The 26,644-nt window shown below is 41.6% G+C and overlaps 1 protein-coding gene across 1 annotated transcript; it reads right to left on the reverse strand.

Annotated features, from left to right (window-relative positions):
• Positions 1-2,368: 2,368 nt before the first annotated feature.
• LOC138852463 (uncharacterized) lies at positions 2,369-6,560 on the reverse strand (the record flags this gene model as incomplete). Its single annotated transcript, XM_070083256.1, is given in 2 exon segments — positions 2,369-2,564; positions 6,164-6,560. A coding segment is annotated over 1 exon segment (157 nt), but the record flags the coding sequence as incomplete, so codon positions are not given.
• Between the last annotated feature and the right edge of the window lie 20,084 nt (positions 6,561-26,644).

Below are 26,644 nucleotides of genomic sequence, written 5' to 3' on the forward strand. Positions count from 1 at the left end.
CAAATAGTGTTTTGGAAATGTTCAAAGGTGTTTTGAGTGTGTTCAAATGTTGTTTTTGAAGGTGTTCAAGGGTGTTTTGAAGGTGTTCAAGGGTGTTTTGAAGGTGTTCAAAGGTGTTTTGAGGTTATTCAAAGGTGTTTTGAGTGTGTTCAAATGATTATGAGAGTGCTTTGAAGGTGTTTTGAAGGTGTTCAAGGGTGTTTATGTGAGTATTCAAAGGTGTTTTTTGAAGGTGTACAAATGATTATGAGAGTACTTATGAAGGTGTTCAAATGATGTGCAAGAGTATTTATGAAGGTGTTCTGGGAGTATTCAGAGGTGATTTGGGGGTGTTCGAATGATGTTTTTTTGGAGTATTTCAGTGTTGTTTGGAAATGTATAAAGGTATTTTTTGTGAGTATTCAAATGATTTAAGAGAGTGTTTTGAAGGTGTTCAAAGTAAAAGTGCGTATTTAACTTCGTAATATGTAAAATTGTGACTAGTGAATTTATCGAAAAGTGGTTATAAGTGTTGTGGTGACTTTCTGATGTACTGTATCCCCTTATTAACTTTAATGAACTAAAAGGGTTAAAACGAGAAAAATTGGGGGTTATGAGTGAAAATTGTGAGGTGTTGGTTGGAGTGTGAGGGTTCGGGAGGGTGGGGAGGAGGTTACTTCGTGGGGGGGGAGTGACCTGAGATGAAATAGTTAAAAAAATGTCTAGACTTGTGTTGTAAAGAAATTGTTGGATTGTTGTGGGTATTAACGAAACAAAAAATGTGACTTTCTGATGATGAAAATGTTTTCCCTATGATGTAGGTACTATATCCCCTTATTAACTTTAATGAACTAAAGGGTCGTCATGATTCAGCCTGTGTGCGTGACGTCACTGACATAGGGGTAAGTCGACAAGATTTAGCTTGTATGTGTGACGTCACTGACCGCCGAGTAAACACGCTTTTTTTTTTTTTAGTTCATTTAACTTAATGAGAGGAAGGTTTTAGTTCATTTTAAAATAATAAGGGGAAGATGTTTAGACCTGTAGTAAGCATGCTTACCCCCAGAGTGGGGAATCCAAAAAACTTGATCCAAGGAGATGGAGTCTTGGTATTATCGAGAAATTTTGGGGTGGGAGTGAAAGTGAGAGGGGTAATCCAAAAATTTGATCCAAGGAGATGGAGAATTTCGAAAACCCCATAGGGGGGATCCAAAAAACTTGATCCGAGGAGATGGAGTCATGGTATTGTCGAGAAATTTTTGGGGTTGGGGGGTGAAAGTGGGAGGGGGATCCGAGGAAGTGGAGACTTTGATATTGAGAACCCCATAGGGGGGAGTATCCAAAACTTGTATTATCGAGAAAATTTGGGGATGGGGGGTGAAAGGAGGGGTACCCAAAAAACTTGATCCAAGGAGATGGAGAATTTGATTTCGAGAAATTTTGGGATGGGGGGTGAAAGTGAGAGGGGGAACCTCAAAAATTTGATCCGAGGAGATGGAGTCATGGTATTGTCGAGAAAATTTGGGGTGAAAGGAGGGGTACCCAAAAATTTGATCCAAGGAATTGGAGAATTTCGAAAACCCCATAGGGGGGAATCCAAAAACTTGGTAATATTGAGAAATTTTTGGGATTGGGGGGTGGAAGGAGGGACAATCCAAAAAAAACCTTGATCCAAGGAGATGGAGAATTTCGAAACCCCCATAGGGGGGAATCCAAAAACTTGGTAATATCGAGAAATTTTGGGATGGGGGTGAAAGTGAGAGGGGGAACCTTAAAAACTTGATCCGAGGAGATGGAGAGCACAAGAAAATGAAATTCAAAAAAAATTCGAAAAAAATCGGATAAAAATTCGAGGCGCGGGGGCGATCCGGACGACGCTGCAGAAGGCGCAGCAGAAGGCGCGGGCGGGGGCTCGCGAAGGGCGCGGGCGGGCGCGCGGGCGGGCGCGCGGGCGGGGCGCGCGGGCGCGGCGCGAAGGGGTGGTCGCGAAGGAGGGGGGGGTCGTGGGCGGGGGTATTGGTTGGGGGGTCAAGGGTGAGGTAGTCTCGAGGGCGAGGTCATGGTCAAAACCGGAAGTAACACCTAGGTGTGAAAAGGTGACCCTCCAGCCGCTGGTCCTAGACCGGAAGGGATGCCCCAGAGGTGGCCTAAACCGGAAGGGATGCTCCAGTGGAAGGCCCTAAACCGGAAGGGATGCTCCAGAAGAAAAGTACACTACTTACATACATACATACATATATATATATATATATGTATATACATACACATATATATATATATATATATATATTTATATATATATATATATATATATATATATATATATATATATATATATATATATATATATATATATATATATATATATATGAACACACTCATGACTTACCAATGAGAAGTCGCCCACATAGGGGTGGCCGAGTCCGTAATGGCCGCCACCCACTGGAGAGGGCGGCCTGTAGGAAGGTGGGCGGCAGGGCGGCCACTCGCCGCCGCCGCTCCCACGAAGTATACACACGGAAGGCGGAGCGGAACCACCCGCCCATCCTCCGCCCACAACCAACAATTCAATTCAAGTTTATTCTCTATAAGGGTTACAATGTGGGGTTTACAGGTTTTGGGTATTGTGTGGTTTACATGTTATAAAATACTAATTACAGAGGGGGCCACTAGGGATCCTCTCCAAGATACGATACTACGTGCCGCAAAATGCCCTTCTCACACTATACCACTCACTTTTTTATCCATACCTCACCTATGCTATTTGTGCTTGGGGATCAACTGCAGCAACACACCTAAAGCCAATAATAACCCAACAAAAAGCTGCAGTAAGAATAATCACTAAATCCCATCCCTGGCAACACACCCCCCCACTCTTCATAGACCTAAACTTACTCCCAGTTCAGTACATCCACACTTACTACTGTGCAATCTACATCTACAGGGCCTTAAACTCTAATATCAACCTTGACCTAAAACGCTTTCTTGATAGTTGTGACAGAACCCACAGGCATAACACCAGACACAAACATCTCTACGACATTCCCCGTGTCCGACTAAACCTTTACAAAAATTCAATGTATGTCAAAGGCCCTAAAATCTGGAATACCCTACCTGAGAACTCTAGAACTGCAGACACATTCATCACCTTCAAAACTACCATTAGAAAACATCTTATCTCCCTGATACACCCCGTCAACTAACTACACGAATACCACCTGGTGGTTCACACTTACACTCACTCACTCATTTGACCATAAACAGAAATATTAATCTCAATCTTAAAATAATGAATCCTGTGATACTCCAATACTGAAACTATGTACTGTGCCAAAACAAAAGCATTCACATTGCTAAACTCACAAACTAGTATTTAGTCACTTAGCCATAATACCAACTTACCTCATAATTTGTAATATTTTACAATTATGAATAAAACTAAGTATGCCCGAAATGCCTAGCCATGCTAAGCGTTCTAGTGGTACACTCTGTAATCACAATTTTACTACATGTAAACCACACAATAACCAAATTTCTGTAAACTCAGCATTGTAATCCTTATAGAGAATAAACTTTGAATTGAATTGAATAGCATGGCTAGGCATTTCGAGCAGACTTTGATTAATTCTTAACATTAAATCCTTACAGATTATGGTATTAAGGCTAAGTGACTACATCATAATTTGTGAGTTTAGCAATGTGAATGCTTTTGTTTTGGCACAATACAAGGTGTCTATATTTTAGTATCATAGGCAAACTTATGACTAGTTAGGATTTATTATTTTAAGATTAAGATTAGTATTTCTGGGTTTATAGTCAGTTGGTGAGTGAGTGTAATTGTGAACCACCAGGTGGTTATCATGTAGTTAGTTGTCGGGGTGTATCAGGGAGATAAGATGTTTTCTAACTGTAGTTTTGAAAGTGATGAATGTGTCTGCAGTTCTAGAGTTTTCAGGTAGGGTGTTCCAGATTTTAGGTCCTTTGAAATACATTGAATTTTTGTAAAGGTTTAGTCGAACACGGGGAATGTCATAGAGATGTTTGTGTCTGGTGTTATGCCTGTGGATCCTGTCACAACTGTCAAGAAAGCGTTTTAGGTCAAGGTTAATATTGGAATTTAAGGTCCTGTAGATATAGATTGCACAGTAGTAAGTGTGGATGTACTGAACAGGGAGTAAGTTTAGATCTATGAAGAGTGGGGGGGGGGGTGTTGCCAGGGATGGATTTAGTGATTATTCTTACTGCGGCTTTTTGTTGGGTTATTATTGGCTTTAGGTGTGCTGCTGCAGTTGAACCCCAAGCACAGATAGCATAGGTGAGGTATGGATATATAAGTGAACGGTATAGTGTGAGAAGGGCTGTTTGCGGTACGTAGTATCGTATCTTGGAGAGGATCCCCACCGTTTTGGATACTCTTTTTGTTATGTGTTGGATATGGGTGCTGAAATTTAGGTTGTTGTCGAGGTATAGGCCAAGGAATTTGCCCTCATTATGTCTGGCAATTAGAGTGTTGTCGATCTCAATGTTAAGTTGCGCAACACCTGCTCTGCTACCAAACATAATATAGTAGGTTTTGCAGTGTTAAGTGTAAGTTTATTGGCTGTCATCCAAGTCGATATTTTGAGCAGCTCCTCGTTAACAATGGTGTTGAGGGTGGCAAGATTAGGGTGGGAGATGACATGAGTCGTGTCGTCAGCAAAGAGAATGGGTTTCAGGTGTTGGGATATGTTTGGAAGATCATTGATGTAAATGAGGAAGAGCAGGGGTCCAAGGACACTTCCCTGCGGAACTCCAGTATCAAGTGGCCGTATTGATGAGGCTGTGTCTTTAATGGTGACATACTGATACCTATTAGAAAGGTAGGATTTAAAATATGCAAGCGCATGGCCTCTTATACCCCTTCTATTACCAGCCACACTCCCTCCTACCAAGACTCTCGGCTCCACCTTATGCCCATTATCAGATCCACGGCGCCTGTGAGATAAACCTTCAAGTGATTAGTCAGTTTATGGTGAAAGTAGAGACGTGCCCAGTATCATAACAAGGGACTTTCACAGACTCTTATCCATCGAGAATACACAAATAACCTGTACACAGGAGAGAGAAGCTTAGGACGACGTATCGATCCTATTTGAGTCTTTCATGAGTCGTAGTGTGACTTATAAATGGTCCAAGTCAGACCGAAACGTCGTCGTAAGCTTCTCTCTCTTATGTTCAGGTTATTTTTATATTGTTCCAGTCACGGTATTGTGCCTTTTTGTTCTTCGAGAATAATTTGAAATATGAACAATGTCAGGGACTTTTCCCTGAGGTCGTATGCGGCGGATATTAGGATAATCAATGGGTAATTTTCAGTAGACATCCAAAGTCATAATAAACTTCAAAAGGAAAAAAAGTGCTTCCCAAGTTTAGCACAATATATATAAAGTTTTATTATTATTAACCAGACATCCCCCCTAACCCCCCCCCCAGACACACTCAAAGCCTATCAATCAATCACACTTCATTACTTTGTGATTACATATTTGTAGCAGTGGGAGAACAGCTATATTCCATTGTTATCACACCAAAAACTACTTCACTGACGTAAAAAATGCTTCAGTCCTAATAGAGGATAGTAAGATGAACTGTTTGTTGTAAATATAATGAGATAAATACTCCTCTCAATAAATGTATAACCCATACTGGTTTAGTGCACGACTTTTTAACATACATGAAACCTCCTGTATATATACCTGACTGTGTGCCCAAGTTATTATGTGATTACCGACTTGAAGTAACAAGAGTGGAGCTGTTGTAGTACGGATTTGGTTATTACATATTTTTTTAGGAAATAAATCACTCTTTTGTGTTGTAAATTAAAGCTTTGATTAATTCTTCGTTTCGGCACTTTTTTTTATTTAGTTTATAATTCTGTTCTCTTGTTCTCCCTGTATATGGTGTTGACGGGGGAGTGTTGTAGGAGATAGGGTGTTGGAGAAGGTGGGGGCTGGAGAAGACGGGAAGGTGTCCGAGAGGGATCAAGTGGATTTTGGATTTTGGATTTTTTGGAGCAGGAAGGTGTTGAATAGAGAGCTGGTGAGTGTTGAAGGGAGAAGGCGGTGGACGCAAGCTAACATGGGTGACTTCTTCTACTCTTGTCCCCTTTCCCTAAAAAATACAATTCAAACTCATTCCAACCCACTCAACACTGGCGGCTGAAACTGGCGGCTCCTGTTGTGGGAGGCAACCGTGAAAGGAAACTGTGGCTGCAATTGACAGCAGCAATTCGTGTTGGTGGCGTTGTAATGTCCTTCACTGCCACTCTCACCTGGTCTCACGACTACACTACCACTTCCGGTGTCACGACACAAGACGGACGTCACTCACAGATACGACGCACACCGCCCTCACTCCCACATACAGCCTCCTCATCACATGTAATCTTTGGAAACTATGCTACTGGTGTACTGCTTGTTCTGACTTTGTTCTTTTCAGTCCGGTCCCCAAGTTCTGAGGAGTAGGAGCTACCGAGGCTCAGGTCAGGCCAGGAGAGAGGCAGGTCGCAATAAGAGATATACAGGTACTCAACACATCATCACAACACTTACGCCAGAGGAACTACCTGACTCTATTGCTCTCGCGTTCAAATCCTCGCCACCTCATAAAGAAACTCCTCTTTAAAAATACAGCAGCATAAACACACACATACTCACACACATATATATTGCGAAACTGTGAAACATAAAAAAAAAATATTTCTCTAGTGGGATGCAACTTGTAGGCAGGTGCTGAGTGAATAATTGTGGAAATACGAAGGAGAATCTGAAGTCAAGTGTAGGCATGGAGATGCCTCCGCCACGGAGCCAAGGGCCGGGTGCCAAGACATGCAGGTGTTTACCCACAGAAAACGGGAGGAGGGTGGCTACTGGCATTGATCGAATCCCCTGTTGTTGCTGGTGTCCTGTATAGGTGTTGCTGGGCACCTGTTGCTTCTTACTGCTACACGTGGCTGAGCCGCAATGGAGTTTCATATTAGCATAGCATCATCTACACGTGCGCGCGCACGAATACCTGTGTGTGTACTCACCTAGTTGTACTCATCTAATTGTGGTTGCAGGGATCGAGTCACAGCTCCTGTCCCTGCCTCTTCACAGGTCGCTACTAGGTCACTCTTCCTGCTCCATGAGCTTTATCATACCTCTTCTTAAAGCTATGCATGAATCTTGCCTCCACTACATCACTTCCCAGACTATTCAACCTCCTGACAACTCTGTGACTGAAGAAATACTTCCTAACATCCCTGTGATTCATCTGAGTCTTCAACTTCCAACTATGACCCCTTGCTGCTGTGTCCTGTCTCAAGAACATCCTGTCTCTGTCCACCTTGTCGATTCCTCTCAGTATTTTATATGTCGTTATTAAATCCGCCCATTCTCTCCTGCCTTCCAGTGTCGTCAGGTCGATTTCCCTTAACCTCTCCTCGTAGGACATACCCCTTAGCTCCGGGACTAGTCTTGTTGCAAACATCTGCACTTTCTCTAGTTTCCTTACGTGCTTGGCTAGGTGTGGGTTCCAAACTGGTGCCGCATACTCCAATATGGACCTAACGTGCACAGTGTAAATGGCCCTGAACGATTCCTTATTAAAATATCGGAATGCTGGTCTTAGATTTGTTAGGCGCCCATATGCTGCAGCAGTTATTTGGTTGATGTTCGCCTCAGGAGATGTGCCCGGTGTTATATTCACCCCAAGATCCTTTTCTTTGAGTGAGGTTTGTAGTCTCTGGCCCCTCTAGACTCTATTCCGTCTGCAGTCTTCTTTGCCCTTCCCCAATCTTCATGACTTTGCACTTGGTGGGGTTAAACTTCAGGAGCCAGTTTCTGGGCCAAACCTGCAACCTGTCCAGATCCCTTTGTAGTTCTGCCTGGTCCTCGTCTGACTGAATTCTTTCATCAGCTTCATATCATCTGCAAACAGGGACACTTCGGAGTCTATTCCTTCTGTCATGTTTCTCATAAATACCGGAAACAGCACTGATCCTAAGACTGACCCCTGTGGCACCCCGCTCGTTACAGGAGTCCACTCTGACACCTTGCCACATACCATGACTCGCTGTTGTCTTCCGGACAGGTATTCCCTGATCCATTGTAGTGCCTGCCCTGTTATCCCAGCTTGATCCTCCACCTTTTGCACTAATCTCTTGTTTAGTACTGTGTCAAACGCCTTCTTACAGTCCAAGAAAATGCAATCTACCCACCTCTCTCTCTCTCTCTCTCTCTCTCTCTCTCTCTCTCTCTCTCTCTCTCTCTCTCTCTCTCTCTCTCTCTCTCTCTCTCTGGTCTTACTGCTGTCACCCTGTCATAGAACTCCAGTAGGTTTGTGACACTGGATTTCCCATCCCTGAACCCATGCTGGCTGTCGTTGATACGCTCGTTCCTTTCTAGGTGCTCCACCACTCTTCTCCTGATAATCTTCTCCATGACTTTGCATACTATACATGTTAGTGACACTGGTCTGTACTTTAATGCTTTGTGTCAGTCTTTTTAAAAATTGGGACTACATTTGCTGTCTTCTATACCTCAAGTAGTCGCCTTGTTTCGATAGATGTGTTGAAGATCATTGTTAGTGGTACACATAGCACCTCTGCTCCCTCTTTCAAGACCCATGGAGAGATGTTATTCGGCCCCATCACCTTTGAGGTATCTAGCTCGCTTAGCAGCCTCTTCACTTCTTCCTCGATTGTATGTATTGTGTCCAACACTTGATGGTGTACCCCACCTCTCCGTCTTTCTGGAGACCCTTCTGTCTCCTCTGTGAACACTTCTTTGAATCTCATGTTGAGCACCTCACATACTTCATAGTCGATTCTTGTGATCTCCCCTCCTTCCTTCCTCAGCCTGATCACCTGGACCTTGACTGTCGTTTTCTTCCTGATTTGGCTGTACAACAGCTTCAGGTAAGATTTGGCTTTCGCTGCTATGTTATTTTCATGTCGTTGGGCCTCCCTTCTTACCTGTGCATATTCATTTCTGACTCTACGACTACTCTCCTTATTTTCCTGGGTCCTTTGTCTTCTATTCCTCTTCAATTCTCTAGCACATGTGATTTTGGCCTCTATACACCTTTGGGTGAACCAAGGGCTCATCCTGGCTTTCTTGTTATTTCTGTTACCCTTGGGTACAAACCTCTCCTCAGCTTCTTTGCATATTGTTGTCACATGTTCCATCATCTCATTTGCTGACTTCCCTGCTAGTTTTCTGTCCCACTGAACCCCGTGCAGGAAATTCTTCATACCTGCATAGTCCCCTTTCTTGTAGTTTGGCTTCATTCGTCCTGCCCTTCCTACTTCCCTCTCCATTTATAACCCTACTATGTATTCACAGCTCAGAACCATGTGATCACTGGCCCTGAGGGGTCTTCCATATGTGATGTTCTCAATATCTGCACTACTCAGGGTGAATACTAGGTCCAGTCTTGCTGGTTCATCCTCTGCTCTCTCTCTAGTAGTGTCCCTTATGTGTTGGTACATGAGGTTTTCCAGTACCACCTCCATCATCTTAGCCCTCCACGTTTCTGGGCCCCCATGAGGCTCCAGGTTCTTCCAATCTATTTCCTTGTGGTTGAAGTCACCCAAAATCAGCAGCTTTGCTCTGCTCACATGAGCCCTTTTTGCCACTTCAGCCAGTGTGTCAACCATCGCTCTATTACTCTCATCATACTCTTGCCTTGGCCTCCTGCTGTTCTGTGGTGGGTTATACATCACTTCAGTTAGCACCATGGGACCTCCAGATTGAAGTGTTCCTATTATGTAATCTCTTGCTTCTCCTCTGTCTCCTTTCTCCAGCTCATCAAAATCCCATTGGTTTTTGATGAGCAGTGCCACTCCTCCACCCCCTCTGTCTTTCCTCAGGATCTGATATCCCATTGGAAAGATTGCATCTGTTATCATTCCTATGAGCCTGGTTTCTGTGAGAGCTATGGTGTCTGGTGATGCCTCTTCGACTCTTTCATACCACTCCTCCCACTTATTTGTTATTCCATCAGCATTGGTGTACCATACCTTCAGTTTCGTCTCCAACACTGTGTTCTAGGAAGTCTGTGAGGGTGAGGGTCCTGGCAGTGTGCTGTGGGATTCTACAGCATAGTGTGGGGTGGGGGGTGTAAGCGTGGATTGTGGTTTGTGTTGGGATAGCATGTTTGGTTGTGGGGTTCTGGGGGTGGTTCTCTGTGTGCTTGTGCTTGTTGCTCTGCCCTGCTCTGACTGTCTTCTGCTGATTCTGTCCTTGTCTCTCTTCTTAGCCTCTTTCACTTCTGTGTCCTCTCCCTCAGCTGCTGTCATTCTGTTTTTGCTCTGTCTCGGTCTAGGAACACCCTCTTTTATGTTGACGATTCTTTCAGCTGTGGTTTCTCTTGCAGAATCCTGTTCTGCACTGTTTCTGTCTTGAGAATCAGCTTGACCAGCCGATGTCTTCTCTTCAAGTATCCCCCCTATTCTCTGAAAATTTACAACCTCAGTCATGTCCTCCTCACCTATTTCTTTGATGATGTTTTCAATCTCCTGTTTTTATTCCTGTGTGTCCTCCTCTCGCTCTCCTGAAGCCCATGAATAAACACTAACTTCCCCCTCTCCTCCTCTCATTGTCTTTCCCTCTGTGTTTCTGGGTCCTGTTTGTACATGGCCATTGTCTCCCTTATTTTTTCCTGTAGCTCTTGGTGGCATGATCCTGCCTCTACCTGTGACTTAACCCCCTCTCCACCTTCTACCCCTTTCCTTACTACTATCCCTGCTTGGTGGGCTGATAGGGAATTAGTGTAAGTAATGTCTCCTTTCTTTCTGCTAGGCTTCTCATTCAGTAGGGGTGTACCAGCTTCAGATGCTATGTCACCTCTGGGTAATAGCCCTGTAACTCACTTCAACCTATTTACCTCATATTCTAGGGTCCTTATCCTGGCTTCTGCAGCTTCAACTTGTAATTCCTATTTCTTCTTCTCCTCCTCCATCCTTTTCTCCTTTGTTCCAGAAAACTCGCCTATTTTGCTCTCCCATTCTTGTTCCATCCTTTTACATTGCTCTTCCATCCATTCTTCCATACCAGAACCATTTTCCTCTGATCTCCTGAGCCTTCAACTTCCCTTCTGAGCCACCATTTTTTTTTTTTTTTTTTTAGGTTTTGTATTTGTGTGTGTACATGTGTGTGTGGGGGTGGGGGTAGGGGAGGGGTTGTAAGGGGAAGAGATGGGGAGATGTGTGTGTGTGTGTGTGGATGCAGCAGTGGTGTTACAGTGGCACATAATGGATCCAGGGGCTGGGCTGCAAAGTTTTGATAGCTAAACAAGGTAGTAGCAATGAACTGTTTACATGTTTATATATGATCACAGTCGTAATGGGTTATTTATGCAGACATGAATTAAGTCGCAAAAACATCACAATGTGGTTTTGAATTATTTGTATTATCTTTGATTTTAGCAAGATGTTGAATTTAGACTCGTGGAAGTAATTATGATTTATTTACAATAGGCATAGTCAGGGTATTTTTTTTCAGAATGGCTATTAATATGCCACTTTCGATAAAATACTTTAACATTTCTAGAATATCTGTGAGTTGTCTCTGAATTCGAGCACTTGATGACGCAAGGTGTGACAATAGTCCGTCTGGTAATGTTTACATTTAGTTATGTCTACATCAGCTGGTGATGCAACCTCTCAGAGATACTTATAGCCCAGCTGGATCCGGGCGGTAGTGACATCCAAGAGTCTGTTGATTTTGTTGGATGCTCCATAGACATGTAGCTCCTCCTGCATGATGGAATGTTGATAGATGGACTAGCCAATGTCAGTCTCCCTTTGTCTCAAGTCAATGAAGTTCTTTTCCATATTATTGTCCTCAGACTTCTAGTTAACAGCTCAAGGTTGCTACACAGCTTCAAGAGTAGATATGATAGGCCCAAGAGGCCAGAAGACAGTGATCAGAACAGTCTAGGAGGTTAGACCAGCAGCTAAGTCTCCACCCCAGCAAACACAGTTCAGTGAGCACACGTACGCGCCCACGGAAATGGGAGACAACGATTATTATTACTATTGTTATTATTATTATTATTATTATTATTATTATTATTATTATTATTATTATTATTATTATTATTATTATTATTATTATTATTATTATTATTATTTTATATTTTATTGAAAATCATTATGTACAACATACATAGCATCACATATAATTATCCATCAACAGTAAACAGAGGGAGCATGGACACGGGGGTCGTCCCTCAGTTACTAAAAACAACAGACATAGCCCCACTCCACAAAGGGGGCAGTAAAGCAACAGCAAAGAACTACAGACCAATAGCACTAACATCCCATATCATAAAAATCTTTGAAAGGGTCCTAAGAAGCAAGATCACCACCCATCTAGAAACCCATCAGTTACACAACCCAGGGCAACATGGGTTTAGAACAGGTCGCTCCTGTCTGTCTCAACTACTGGATCACTACGACAAGGTCCTAAATGCACTAGAAGACAAAAAGAATGCAGATGTAATATATACAGACTTTGCAAAAGCCTTCGACAAGTGTGACCATGGCGTAATAGCGCACAAAATGCGCGCTAAAGGAATAACAGGAAAAGTCGGTCGATGGATCTATAATTTCCTCACTAACAGAACACAGAGAGTAGTCGTCAACAGAGTAAAGTCCGAGGCAGCTACGGTGAAAAGCTCTGTTCCACAAGGCACAGTACTAGCTCCCATCTTGTTCCTCATCCTCATATCCGACATAGACAAGGATGTCAGCCACAGCACCGTGTCTTCCTTTGCAGATGACACCCGAATCTGCATGACAGTGTCTTCCATTGCAGACACTGCAAGGCTCCAGGCGGACATCAACCAAATCTTTCAGTGGGCTGCAGAAAACAATATGAAGTTCAACGATGAGAAATTTCAATTACTCAGATATGGTAAACATGAGGAAATTAAATCTTCATCAGAGTACAAAACAAATTCTGGCCACAAAATAGAGCGAAACACCAACGTCAAAGACCTGGGAGTGATTATGTCGGAGGATCTCACCTTCAAGGACCATAACATTGTATCAATCGCATCTGCTAGAAAAATGACAGGATGGATAATGAGAACCTTCAAAACTAGGGAGGCCAAGCCCATGATGACACTCTTCAGGTCACTTGTTCTATCTAGGCTGGAATATTGCTGCACTCTAACAGCACCTTTCAAGGCAGGTGAAATTGCCGACCTAGAAAATGTACAGAGAACTTTCACGGCGCGCATAACGGAGATAAAACACCTCAATTACTGGGAGCGCTTGAGGTTTCTAAACCTGTATTCCCTGGAACGCAGGAGGGAGAGATACATGATTATATACACCTGGAAAATCCTAGAGGGACTAGTACCGAACTTGCACACGAAAATCACTCACTACGAAAGCAAAAGACTTGGCAGACGATGCACCATCCCCCCAATGAAAAGCAGGGGTGTCACTAGCACGTTAAGAGACCATACAATAAGTGTCAGGGGCCCGAGACTGTTCAACTGCCTCCCAGCACACATAAGGGGGATTACCAACAGACCCCTGGCAGTCTTCAAGCTGGCACTGGACAAGCACCTAAAGTCAGTTCCTGATCAGCCGGGCTGTGGCTCGTACGTTGGTTTGCGTGCAGCCAGCAGCAACAGCCTGGTTGATCAGGCGCTGATCCACCAGGAGGCCTGGTCACAGACCGGGCCGCGGGGGCGTTGACCCCCGAAACTCTCTCCAGGTAAACTCCAGGTAATACAAAGAAAAGTGCAGACCCTACCCATACAGTATGACTCCTACTGTGGAAAATACTGTATATATTTTCCAGAAATACAGTAGTTATATATGTAAATAGATGGCCATACTGTATTTAATAAAAATTGTTATAAAAACTGGGAAGCCTGAAGCTGCGGCTGCGCAGAAGGACACTCACCATTATTGTTTGAATTGAACAGAACGTTAGTGATTAATGTGAAGAATTTTCGTGCTCTAGAGGTTAAAATTGGGCTGACACCTCTCAAATAAGAGGCAAAATTGTTGGATGTGCATTCCTGCATAATTTGAGTATCAGGCGACAGGACAGGAAAATTCCAGGAACCTCAGATAAGCTGTCTAATTTATGTTTAAATTCTGGCCAGCAAATTTTTCATAAATGTAGGCAAAAGGGGGGGTCCTGTACATGACACATTAATCTCCAGTCAAATTTGTGAGTGATATTAAGATATTCTCCTGTTATGTATATGTGTATATATATAATCATTTATTATTTTTAATATACAGTCCACAAATTTATATATTTACCAGAATTCCTGGTGTATGTATATTTCATTTATAATTAATAGGTCCAGAGCAACTTGTGGATATGACAGTGGTAGGTATCGAAGGGGGACATTTTTTGCGACCTAGGTGTCCCAAATTCCTACTTGTCTAACTGATAAATAATAATTATCTATGTTCATTTACTGTTATGTACATAATGATACATTCAGATAAATGTAATTTTCCACATTTAATTGCCCGTTGGTCCTTCTTGAACTGGAGGTAATTAGTGAAGTCATTAATTAGTTAATTACTTAATAATTATATGTGAAATGACAGAAGGAGGTGGATGTTAAGTTCACAAATTTACTTAATGTGTAGTGGATTATAATAATTACAATATTAATTTTGATAAGCTAAGCTCAAGGGTGGCTAAAGATTATATTAATGTGTATAATATTAATTTTGCTATGCCAAATTCTGGCAAGGATTTATATTAATTGTATAATATTAATTTTGATAAGTCAAGTCTGGCTAAGTTTATATTAATTTGTATAATACTAATTTGATAAGACAATTCTGGCCAAGATTTATATCAGTGTATGTGTAATTGATAAGCCAAGTGTAACTAATTATATTAATGTGTATAATATTAATTTTGATGAGCCAAGTTTGTATTAATGTACATTTGAAGTTTATATTATTTTCTTACATGTAATTGCTAAGCTCAAGTAGCTAGGATTTATTCAAAGGTAAGTTGTATCAGTGTTATTAATTAAGTTGAATTTAATACATTGCTTCATGGCTGAAAATGAAGAAATTAATATAGAAGACAAACATATGGAATATAGAGCAAAAAAAGCATCACTGTAAGCTAGAAAAGGGCATGAAACAAAAGCATACAATAAATGTTTGGAATTAATGAATCAAGAAACTGTGAATACTGATGATTTAAAATTGTATTTAGATGCTTTAGGGAATAGATATGATTCATACAAATTATATTACAACAAATATGAAGGAGATTTGTTACTAAACTGTGTAGATGAGACTGAAGTAGATCTCGTGATTAATCAATATTATGAATTAGAGGAAAAGATTCTTTCTTGTAAAAGTCAGGCCTTGAATAAATTAAAATGTGTAAACCAGGCAGTTAATCAGTCTGCTCCAGCAAACAAGATGTCTTTGCCAAAACTCCCAGAATTATGTTTTCCTGTATTTAATCCTGGAGAAAACTAGGAGGAATTTTGGTCAATTTTTAAAGCAGCTGTGCATGACAGGAGTGACCTAGCCTGTGTAACTAAATTATTTTACCTCAAAGGACAGGTAAGAGGAGATGCTCACATACTCATACAAGCCTTTCCCAATGTAGATGACTCTTACAAGGAAGCAGTTGACTTGTTGAAGGTCACTTATGGTAATATAGAACAAAGTAGGTTGGCTCTAGTGAATATCATTGCTAATTTAAAATCTCCAGATCACACTTACAAAGGTTTACAGCAGTTTAGAGTTAAACTGGAGAGCACTCTCAAAGCTTTAAGCAACAAATATAATCTGAAGGAATCAGACTGGTTATTGAGTGCCATTGCACAGAATAAATTAAACTATAAAACACTTGAATGGATCTCAAACAAATATCACAAGGGTTATTTTGGTCTGGAGGAAATAAGACTAGGTCTACAAGAATTAATTGTTCAGTTGCAGACCAGCCAACCAACTCATTTTAAAGATGCAACACATAATAACTCTGAGGTATCTGTCAAGTTTCACAAAGGGAAAAATTATCCCAATGGTAATAATCAAAATTCATTTCCTAAAAATAGTTGCATAGGTGCATATCAAGTAGCAAGAATCAGAAATAATGATTCTCCACAAGGTAAGAAGAATAAGTACCCTCCTAAGAGTAGCCCAGTTAATAAGAAACCAGTCAAAGAAAAGAGAGATTGTCTTTTCTGCAAGGGTACTCATTTTTCTAAGAATTGCAATGCATACAATTCATGGAATGATAAAGTTGAAAGATTGGAGGAACTTGACAGATGTATCAGATGTTTAGGTAATCACAATGTAAAGGATTGTCATGCCAAATTAAACTACTGTTATCAATGTCACAAAGGAAGACACCATATAGTCATGTGTAAGGGTCTATATGATAATGTTGATAATAATGTTAATGTTGACAATCCTGACACAAAAGTAGCTAAAGTAAAAATTGCTGCTAATGTTAATAATGATGGTTTTGCTGAAGTAGCCTTACCTGTGTTACAGGTAAAAATTGATGATAAAAGAAATAAATAAAAAAATGTAAATGCATTATTGGACCAGGGATCCCAGCGTACTTTCATGAAACGTAAATGTCTTGATGGTATGAAAGTACAGATGGGAGATCCCACAACTTTAAAATTATCTGGTTTTCTCTCGGATAAAAGGGCTCAATTGTATGACACTGTTTATGTAACTGTCAGGTTCGGCAATGAGAAAAAACGTGTTAATGCAGTAATTGTAGATAGACTTCCAGAGAAAATATCTACAGTAGGGCTTAGTAAAGCTACAGAAAGACTTTCACATAATGTAAATTTAGCACCTTCTGGTGTAAGTGATGATTCTGTAGGCCCAATAAATATTTTGATAGGTAGTGGTTATTATGCCTCCTTTGTAAAGGGTATGGTAAAGAAATGTGGTGTCACCCTTTTGAAGACTGCAGGAGGCCATGTAATGTATGGTAGGATACCTCGTAATAATAATTCATGACTAGAGGAAACTACAAATACCATAACTGTGTGTCTTACTCATGAAGTTGTACCCCAGTATAATTCTTCCATAGAGGATGGCGTTGAGCCAGTACATAAATTGTGGAATTAGACAGCATTGGAATAAATGTAAATGAAGAAAGTCCAGACGATTCTTTTACTCAGGAGCAGTACCTGAAAGATGTAAAATTTGAATCTGGACAATACTGGGTACGACTTCCGTGGAGACTGAACCATCCAGAATTGCCCACTAATTACAGAATGGCATATGGACAATTAAAGGCTCAGCTCCGCGAACTGAGTAAGACACCAGAATTGTTAACTGCCTATAATGATATAATTGCTGAGCAGTTAATTAATAAATTTATAGAAGAGGTACCTCCTGAGCAAGCCAAAATTTATGGTCACTATTTGCCACTTCACGGAGTGAAGAAGGATTCTAAGACCACTCCTTTGAGGATTGTGTTTAATTGTAGTGCCAGGAGTAACAAAAATGTATCTAGTTTAAATGACTGTTTGATGACAGGTCCGACGTTGACGGAAAAATTAGGAGATATCTTATAAAATTTCAGGGTAAAGAATTATGCCTTTACAGCTGACATAAGTAAAGCTTTCCTAAGAGTGGGTTTACAAGAGGCTGACCGGGATTGTACCCGCTTCTTATGGCCTGAGAATTATAGTGACCCACTTAGCCCTATGAAAACCTTTCGCTTTAGGAGCGTATTATTTGGTGCTACATCCAGTCCGTTCCTACTTCAAGCGGCGATAAATGCACACCTTAAACGTATGGGAAGTCCATTGAGTAAAGTAATGAGCAGACAATTTTATGTGGACAATTTCCTGGGTGTGACGTCAACTGAAGAGGAACTGTTAATGACTTATGAAGAGGCTAATAAAATAATGCAAAGTGCAAATATGCCTCTGAGAGAATGGAATAGTAATTCGTCCAAATTAAGGAACAAAATAAGTAAAGATTACCCTGGAGATGAAGTGCCAAAATGTAGTAATGTATTGGGATTAACTTGGGATACTGAGAGAGATTTGTTAATGTTAAAACCTAATAATTACAGTATGCCAAATAAATTAACTAAGAGAGTCTTGCTTGCTGAAGTTTCCAAATCTTTTGATCCACTAGGTTTAGTGTCACCCCTTACTATAAGAGGGAAATTATTAATACAGGAAGTGTGGAAAATACTGTACATATTTTCCAGAAATTCAGTATTTATATGTAAATAGATGGCCATACTGTATTTAACAATATTTATGTCATAGAAAACGGAAAGCCTGCGTCTGAGCAGAAGGAGACTCGCCATCTTGGTTTTGAATTTTGTACAAACGTTGGTGTAATGGGAAGAATTTTTCGTGCTCTAGAGGTTAAAATTGTGTTGACACCTCTCAAATAGGAGGCGAAATTGGTGGATGTGCATTCCTGCATAACTTGAGATATCAGACGACTGGACAAGACAACTCCAGGAACCTCAGATAAGCTCTCTAGATTTGTGTGTAATTCTGGCTAGCATTATTTTCATAGATTTAGTTAGAGTGAGGTTTTCTGAGTATGATACACATTAATCTCCAGTCAAATTTATGAGTGATATTAAGATATATTTTCTTTCTGTTATGTAAGTGTGTATATCTGTAATTATTCTTTAATTTTTAATATACAGTCCACAAATTTATATATTTACCAGTATTCCTGGTGTATGTATATTTCATTTAATTAATAGGTCCAGAGCAACTTGTGGTTATGACAGAGGTAGGTATCGAAGGGGGACATTTTTGCGACATAGGTGTCCCAAATTCCTACTTATCTATGTAACTCTGATAAATAATAATTATCTTTGTTCATTTACTGTTATGTATATAATGATACATTCAGCTAAATGCAATTTTCCACAGGAAGCATGGAAACTTAAATGTGCTTGAGATGAAATTCTACCTGAGGAATTCATTAACAGGTGGGATGAATTAATTGGTGATTATGAAAAAATTCCAATGTTGGAGTTCCCACGCCAGGTGGCCAATCCAAATGGGAAAAATGTACTCCACATTTTTTGTGATGCTTCAAAATTGGCATATGGAGCAGTTGCTTACCTTCAGTGTAATAGTGGTATTTCTCTTATGTCTAAGGCTAAAGTGTCTCCAATTAAATCATGCACCTTCCCTCGGTTGGAATTAACAGCCATTTATGTAGGTGTCAAATTAGCTAATTATATAAGAAATAAGTTGCAGGAGATAAATATTAGCGACACTGTAATTTGGTCTGATAATAAGGTATCCTTACAATGGATTAGTAATGGAAACAGTAAAATTGTGTACGTACAAAACAGAGTCGCTGAAATTAATCAGATGCAAGAGAAGTATAATAGCTTGGGTCAGCATATGTTAACATTTAATCATATACCTGGTGAGGAGAATCCAGCTGATTTTTTGTCTGGAGGTTTACCTTATGCCAAATTTGTAAATGCTGTATCAAGGTTTAAAGAACCAAGCTGGTTGGTAAATAAAGCTAATTGGCCTGTACAAAAGGCGTATATTTCTCCTGTTGAAATTACTGTGACCACCGCTCCAATAGTTTGTCCTTCCTTAGCCATTGATATAAATATGTATTCTTCTTTACCCAAACTAATCAATGTAACTAAGTTGGTGTTTAAATTTCTAAACAAGATGAATATTTCATTTAAGTTTTCACATCCTCTTGAATATTGGATAAAGAGGGTACAGGAGGAAATCTATGGAAATGAGATTAAATTGATGATGGAAAGAAAAATTGTGAAAGGTTCCATAATAGAGAAATTGGGGCTGTATTTAGAGAACAATGTAATTAGGTGCAGAGGTAGGTTACAAAATGCTGAATTGGGTGATTATGCTAAACACCCTATCTTACTACCCAAAACTCATCATCTAACAAATTTAATTGTTCTAAATGCCCATAAAAATGTAATGCATGGTGGGGTACAAGATACCTTAAATTGTATTAGGGAAACTTTCTGGATTACACAAGGACGGCAAAGTGTAAAAAGGGTGATTAAATCTTGTGTAATATGTCACCGTGTGGATGCCAGATCCTATATGTACCCAGGTCCTCCACCAATGTCAAATGAGCAATTTGAGTCGTTTAGCAACGAACTCTGCCCGGCCGCAGTGTGGAAAATACTGTATATATTTTCCAGAAATACAGTAGTTATATGTAAATAGATGGCCATACTGTATTTAATAAAAATTGTTATAAAAACTGGGAAGCCTGAAGCTGTGCCTGCGCAGAAGGACACTCACCATTATTGTTTGAATTGAACAGAACGTTAGTGATTAATGTGAAGAATTTTCATGCTCTAGAGGTTAAAATTGGGCTGACACCTCTCAAATAAGAGGCGAAATTGTTGGATGTGCATTCCTGTATAATTTGAGTATCAGGCGACAGGACAGGACAACTCCAGGAACCTCAGATAAGCTGTCTAATTTATGTTTAAATTCTGGCCAGTAAATTTGTCATAAATGTAGGCAAGAGGAGGGGTCCTGTACATGACACATTAATCTCCAGTCAAATTTGTGAGTGATATTAAGATATTCTAATTGTGTTATGTATATGTGTATATATATATAATCATTTATTATTTTTAATATACAGTCCACAAATTTATGTATTTACCAGAATTCCTGGTGTATGTATATTTCATTTATAATTAATAGGTCCAGAGCAACTTGTGGATATGACAGTGGTAGGTATCGAAGGGGGACATTTTTTGCGACCTAGGTGTCCCAAATTCCTACTTGTCTAACTGATAAATAATAATTATCTTTGTTCATTTACTGTTATGTACATAATGATACATTCAGATAAATGTAATTTTCCACGCCTACCGTCCAGTACTATGTTATGACAGGTTATATATAAATTATCATATATTGCAAATGACAGTAAACATGGTCAAACTGTACAAGGTCAATCTCAACATAACCATCACTTGTGCACAGTGTGAAATATGGAAATAAAATAGATATACTAACAATATTACGGCATATCCTCTAAACAACCACTGAAGATGGATTATTGCTCAACCTATACATTCGTGAACGACTACAGTAATGTAACATGCTCCCAACATCAGCTACAAAACACAAAAATCATGTCCTAGGGGAGCACATAGCAAACATCAAAATGCCATCTCTATTCGGCAATCCGCACTGACGTGCATACACCCCACATACGGCAGACAAAACTTAGTCACAACGTAAGGCACAAGTGCCAGTTATGACTACTATGGGGCAGCCCATGCCCTACCCCTGCAGGGAACATCTGCACAAAACACATGAAACCCCCACCCCACCCCCCAGCAGCACCTGGCCAGGATACCAGCAGATCGCACCAGATGCCTCACACACGTCAATCCTAAACCATAACAAAACTCCAAGCAAAAGGGTGCCCACCCCCCAGGAATAGGCCCCAGTGCACATCGGAACATATGGCAATTTGTCGTACCCGATGCAACATAATACAGCACATGCCAGTGCTCCAAGGAACAGACACGTACCGGAAACAACATCATCCCCCAGAATACCACAGAGGACCGGCATCTACCACACATAAGAATTCTTCACCTGTACCTCAACAACCATCCCCTCACCTCGCATGCAAGATCTATACACATACACCCCCCCTGCAGGAGAGGCCAGCCCACTGCATCTTCTGAAGCCCCCCTCCGTCTCTAACATACCCAATAAACCCCCCACCGTTAAATGCTAGCCTACAGTGAAATCCCGCCCCCACCATATCCCATAAAGAGCCCGATTTCGACACAGTGTACGATAAAAGGTCGCCTCCAACACCTTTCTGCGCACCCCTCCTCAGCCTGACCCCTCATCGCCCACAACACAAACATAAAATCCACGATGAGGTAAGCCACAGCTCACTGCCCAGGGACACCCACCCCTCCTACATCCAGACTCAATGCTCCCAAAACCGAAATCCTCCCCCACCCACCCGTCGCACCACCTTCCAATCCATTCCCTTACTTCGCCCAACCGTTCGTGGAAGTGAAGACACGGCATGAAAAGCCATGTCCTCACTCCCACGAACCCTACACACACACCCTCTTCCCCTATTCTCCGGTCTCTGAGAACCACCCCCTACGGCAGGATACCATGGAGGAATCTGAACATAACCTCCCTCTCCCGCGGCTGTATGTGTAGCCAACACAAATATTATTATTATTATTTTATTTAGCGGGATGTGCTATTTAGCGGCTGGCGAATGGGAGATAGTCAGGTTCGATTCAAGAAAGAGAAGAACAGAGCCCTTCGCCAACATGAAAGATACATGAAGAACATAGACTAAACACTATAGAAAATGTGTTCATCAAGGAATGAAACGGTTTTTATATATAAATGTATTGGATTTCTTAATCTGAAAGACAAGCTAACGATGTAAGATAATATTTGTTCGGATTTTTAACTTGGAGGGTTAGCCATACAGGATAACCCAAGGGAGCCAGTGGGTCTTATTTCCATTGGGATCCTCCAATCTTGTTCCCCAGGATGCGACCCACGCCACACCAGGTGTAAGGATACCCAACGTTTCTACCCATGCAGGGGACTGAACCACGGACGCTCAGTGTGTGAGGAGAGAGCGTACCAACCGAGCCACGGGAAGAGGCGAGAGCTACGTCAATCTTTCCAGGTGGGATATAGATTAAATTAATTTCACAGTATATAGATTAAATTAATTAATTGCACTTGAAGACTGTTATAGGAATTAAAATATCCTTGACTGATTCAGTACAAGTGACTGTCAGCCTTAATAATCCTCGTGAAGCTGATAGCCTTTAAATTATAATTCAATATAATGTCTATTTCTATACCCGTATGGGTCTTAAAGCGACTGAGAGCTAAAAGGTTATGTTTCATCTAGTGGGAAAATGAAAGTCTTAATTCCTTGGATCAGGAACCCAACAAAAGGAGCACTCACTAATACCACAGCCTTTGGCCTACAACTTTATAAAATAAATTTCAGTTCTTATCAATACGCTTTTATACGTTTTGTAGGCGAGCTCCCTTGTCAGTTACCTGGCTGCAGTGGTGTGAAGTGGTGCTGTCACGCCTCTGCTAACAACATAGGTGCACTGTGATTGTCAAGATGGAGGTTAGTCTGAGACGCCGGATAAATACTGTAGGCATTGAGCTACTTAAAGGAACGATAACGCCTAGTTCTGCGCAAGTCTTATTGCCAAAGATCATCCGGCAGACATATGGCATACAAGATAGTGACTTGCATGGTGTAGCATTAAATGGAGGCCAAAGAATTTTCGTCAAACTGCTATCAGCTACGGTTTATGAATCGTTAGTCACCAGGTTTCAGAACGTAAGTCTTAGCGTCACACCAGCTGTCAGTGTAAGAATGATAGATGTTTCACGGCATTATACGTGGATCAAGTTACGCAACGTTCCCTTTGAGGCGGACGAGGCGGATATAAGGAAAGTTTTTGAGACGTATGGGACGGTGCATTATGCTCAACATGGTACGTGGGTGGCAGGAGCCTATGCAGGTTTTCCAGAGAGTTCTTAAAACCTCAAAATGACTTTGAGGCACCCAATACCGTCCTATGTGTATCTACAAAATTTCAGGACGCAGGTAATGGTAATGTACCCAGGACAACGACGTACGTGCCGCCTATGTGGTGAGTATGATCACATAGCGGCGACCTGTGACAAGCGAAGACGTGTGCCTGGACCTGTGGTGGACGTCGCAGCCCCTGCTTCAAAGGTGGCCTGGAGTTTACCTGGAGAGAGTTCCGGGGGTTAACGCCCCCGCGGCCCGGTCTGTGACCAGGCCTCCTGGTGGATCAGAGCCTGATCAACCAGGCTGTTACTGTTGGCTCCACGCAAACCAACGTACGAGCCACAGCCCGGCTGGTCAGGAACCGACTTTAGGTGCTTGTCCAGTGCCAGCTTGAAGACTGCCAGGGGTCTGTTGATAATCCCCCTTATGTATGCTGGGAGGCAGTTGAACAGTCTCGGGCCCCTGACACTTATTGTATGGTCTCTTAACGTGCTAGTGACACCCCTGCTTTTCACTGGGGGGATGTTGCATCGTCTGCCAAGTCTTTTGCTTTCTTAGTGAGTGATTTTCGTGTGCAAGTTCGGTACTAGTCCCTCTAGGATTTTCCAGGTGTATCTAATCATGTGTCTCTCCTGCCTGCGTTCCAGGGAATACAGGTTTAGGAACCTCAAGCACTCCCAGTAATTGAGGTGTTTTATCTCAGTTATGTGCGCCGTGAAGGTTCTCTGTACATTTTCTAAGTCAGCAATTTCACCTGCCTTGAAAGGTGCTGTTAGTGTGCAGCAATATTCCAGCCTAGATAGTACAAGTGACCTGAAGAGTGTCATCATGGGCTTGGCCTCCCTAGTTTTGAAGGTTCTCATTATCCATCCTGTCATTTTTCTAGCAGATGCGATTGATACAATGTTATGGTCCTTGAAGGTGAGATCCTCCGACATGATCACTCCCAGGTCTTTGACGTTGGTGTTTCGCTCTATTTTGTGGCCAGAATTTGTTTTGTACTCTGATGAAGATTTAATTTCCTCGTGTTTACCATATCTGAGTAATTGAAATTTCTCATCGTTGAACTTCATATAGTTTTCTGCAGCCCACTGAAAGATTTGGTTGATGTCCGCCTGGAGCCTTGCAGTGTCTGCAATGGAAGACACTGTCATGCAGATTCGGGTGTCATCTGCAAAGGAAGACACGGCGCTGTGGCTGACATCCTTGTCTATGTCGGATATGAGGATGAGGAACAAGATGGGAGTGAGTACTGTGCCTTGTGGAACAGAGCTTTTCACCATAGCTGCCTCGGACTTTACTTTGTTGACTACTACTCTCTGTGTTCTGTTAGTGAGGAAATTATAGATCCATCGACCGACTTTTCCTGTTATTGCTTTAGCACGCATTTTGTGTGCTATTACGCCATGGTCACACTTGTCGAAGGCTTTTGCAAAGTCTGTATATATTACATCTGCATTCATTTTGTCTTTTAGTGCATCTAGGACCTTGTCGTAGTGATCCAATAGTTGAGACAGACAGGAGCGACCTGTTCTAAACCCATGTTGCCCTGGGTTGTGTAACTGATGGGTTTCTAGATGGGTGGTGATCTTGCTTCTTAGGACCCTTTCAAAGATTTTTATGATATGGGATGTTAGTGCTATCGGTCTGTAGTTCTTTGCTGTTGCTTTACTGCCCCCTTTGTGGAGTGGGACGACCCCCGTGTCCATGCTCCCTCTCCATAGGATGGTAAAGGCTCGTGATAGGGGCTTCTTGCAGTTCTTGATGAACACGGAGTTCCATGAGTCTGGCCCTGGGGCAGAGTGCATGGGCATGTCATTTATCGCCTGTTCGAAGTCATTTGGCGTCAGGATAACATCGGATAGGCTTGTGTTAACCAAATTCTGTGGCTCTCCCATAAAAAATTCATTTTGATCTTCGACTCTCAGTCTGGTTAGCGGCTTGCTAAAAGCTGAGTCATATTGGGACTTGAGTAGCTCACTCATTTCCTTGCTGTCATCTGTGTAGGACCCATCTTGTTTAAGTAGGGGCCCAATACTGGACGTTGTTCTCGACTTTGATTTGGCATAGGAGAAGAAATACTTTGGGTTTCTTTCGATTTCATTTATGGCTTTTAGTTCTTCCTGCGATTCCTGACTCCTATAAGATTCCTTTAGCTTAAGTTCGATGCTTGCTATTTCTCTGACCAGTGTCTCCCTACGCATTTCATATATATTGACCTCTTTTAGCCGCTCTGTTATTCTTTTCCGTTGCCTGTAAAGGGAGCGCCTGTCTCTTTTTATTTTTCATATACTCCTCCTTTTTCTTAGAGGAATAAGCCTTGTGCATACATCGAGTGCCACCAAGTTAATCTGTTCTAGGCATAAGTTGGGGTCTGTGTTGCTTAGTATATCTTCCCAGCTTACATCGGTTAGGACTTGGTTTACTTGGTCCCACTTTATGTTTTTGTTATTGAAGTTGAATTTGGTGAATGCTCCCTCGTGACTAATCTCATTATGTCGGTCTGGGGCTCCCCGCATACATGTCTGAACCTCAATTATGTTGTGATCTGAGTATATTGTTTTTGATATGGTGACATTTCTTATCATTTCTGATGCCAAATGACTTCGAACAACCGATAAATGACATGCCCATGCACTCTGCCCCAGGGCCAGACTCATGGAACTCCGTGTTCATCAAGAACTGCAAGAAGCCCCTATCACGAGCCTTTTCCATCCTATGGAGAGGGAGCATGGACACGGGGGTCGTCCCACAGTTACTAAAAACAACAGACATAGCCCCACTCCACAAAGGGGGGAGTAAAACAACAGCAAAGAACTACAGACCGATAGCACTAACATCCCATATCATAAAAATCTTTGAAAGGGTCCTAAGAAGCAAGATCACCACCCATCTAGAAACCCATCAGTTACACAACCCAGGGCAACATGGGTTTAGAACAGGTCGCTCCTGTCTGTCTCAACTATTGGATCACTACGACAAGGTCCTAGATGCACTAGAAGACAAAAAGAATACAGATGTAATATATACAGACTTTGCAAAAGCCTTCGACAAGTGTGACCATGGCGTAATAGCACACAAAATGCGTGC

This window comes from Cherax quadricarinatus, chromosome 9 (assembly GCF_038502225.1).
Source record: "Cherax quadricarinatus isolate ZL_2023a chromosome 9, ASM3850222v1, whole genome shotgun sequence".
Classification (NCBI taxonomy): domain Eukaryota; kingdom Metazoa; phylum Arthropoda; class Malacostraca; order Decapoda; family Parastacidae; genus Cherax; species Cherax quadricarinatus.